Below are 1,937 nucleotides of genomic sequence, written 5' to 3' on the forward strand. Positions count from 1 at the left end.
ATAGACCCCATTGTTTTATCCTTAGTAGCAACAACACATACGTGTCGGTCTCCCTTCTGTCACTGGGATCAAGCACCGTAAGATCGAACCCACTACAAAGCACCTCTTCCCGTTGCAAGATAAATAGATCATGTTGGCCAAACAAAACCCAAATATCGGAGAAGAAATATGAGGCTATAAGCAATCATGCATAAAAGAGATGAAAGAAACTCAAATAATTTCATGGATATAAAAAGATAGATCTGATCATAAACTCAAAGTTCATCCGATCCCAACAAACACACCGCAAAAAAAAGTTACATCATATGGATCTCCAAGAGACCATTGTATTGAGAATCAAACGAGAGAGAGGAAGCCATCTAATTAGTAACTACGGACCTGAAGGTCTACAAAGAACTACTCACACATCATCCGAGAGGCACCAATGGAGGTGGTGAACCCCATCTATGATGGTGTCTAGATTGGATCTGGTGGTTCTGGACTCTGCGGCAGCTGGAATTGATTTTTGTCGACTCCCCTAGGGTTTCTAGAATATTGGTGTATTTATAGAGCAAAGAGGCGGTCCGGGGGTCACTCGAGGTGGGAACAACCCACCAAGGCACCCCTGGGCCTCCTGACGCGCCCTGGTGGGTTGTGCTCTCCTCGGAGCACCCCCCCCCCCCAGGCGCAACCTTGGCCCATTAGGTGTCTTCTGGTCCAAAAAAATCTCCGTAAAGTGTCATTGCATTTGGACTTCCTTTGGTATTGATTTTCTATGATGTAAAAACATGCAAAAAACAGCAACTGGCACTTGGCACTATGTCAATAGGTTAGTACCAAAAAATGATATAAAATGATTATAAAACATCCATGATTGATAATATAATAGTATGGAACAATAAAAAATTATAGATACATTGGAGACATGTCACCCGACAATGAAGCACCCAACAGATGGGTCATGCACTTCGATGGTGCCTTCGCATGGCATGGCGCGGGGGCTGGAGTCGTGCTCATCTCACCGACCAAGGAAAAGCTCTACTATGTCGTGCAACTCTGCTTCCAGCGCGGCGAAAAGGTCTCTAACAACATTGCAGAGTACAAGGGCTTGATTGCCGGCCTCAGGGCTGCGACCGCCCTGGGAATCAAGCGCCTCAGCATCAAAGGCGACTCACAACCCCACGTCAACTTCTCCAACAAAGAGTACAAACCAAAGGACGAGCACATGGAGGCTTACCGGGAAGAGGAACATAAAATCGAAAAACGCTTCCTGGGCTTGGAATTGCAGCATGTCTAGCGGGGCACGAACAACGAAGTAGACGACATCACCAAGAGGGCGTCCCGCCGCAATCCCCAAAGGTCGTGTGTATTCAAGGAGAATCTCCACAAGCCGTCAACGCCCCCTCCCCCTGTCGTGGGCCCGGCTATGCTCGGGATGGAGCTGCCGGCGGCCCTGACCTCAAGAGCCCTGGCATGTACCCCGACCTCTGGAGCCTGCTTACTCCTGGCACTGGAACCTTAGGCAGGCTGCTGGACCAAGGAGTTCAAGGCATACTGGCTCCGTGGCACCTTGCCAGAGAAGGAGGAGGACGCGGAGCACATGGTCCGCCAGGCCACTACTTATTACTTGTAGGACGGCGAGCTGTACCAGCGATGCCCCAATGATGTCTCGTTGGGGTGCATATCCGAAGAAAAAGGGCGCACGTTGCTGGCCGACATTCACGGCAGGGACTGCGGGCACCACTCCTCATCATGCACCCTCATGGGCAAGGTGTTCCGCAGCGGTTTCTACTGGCCGACGGTGCTCAACGATGCCACCGAGCTGGTGTGATCTGATACGTCTCCAACGTATCTATAATTTATGAATTGTTCATGTTGTTATATTATCATTCTTCGATGTTTTACAATCATTTTATAGCAACTTTATATCATTTTTTGATACTAACCTATTGACCCAG

At 48.9% G+C, this 1,937-nt stretch overlaps 1 protein-coding gene across 1 annotated transcript; it reads left to right on the forward strand.

Annotated features, from left to right (window-relative positions):
* Positions 1-904: 904 nt before the first annotated feature.
* On the forward strand, positions 905-1,276 carry LOC147965124 (uncharacterized). Its single transcript, XM_087530300.1, has one exon. The coding sequence runs from the start codon at positions 905-907 to the stop codon at positions 1,274-1,276; it is 372 nt and encodes a 123-aa protein (XP_087386426.1).
* Positions 1,277-1,937: the final 661 nt, after the last annotated feature.

The sequence above is a fragment of the Triticum urartu genome, chromosome 6A, assembly GCF_056163025.1.
Source record: "Triticum urartu cultivar PI428250 chromosome 6A, HENAU_Tu73, whole genome shotgun sequence".
Classification (NCBI taxonomy): domain Eukaryota; kingdom Viridiplantae; phylum Streptophyta; class Magnoliopsida; order Poales; family Poaceae; genus Triticum; species Triticum urartu.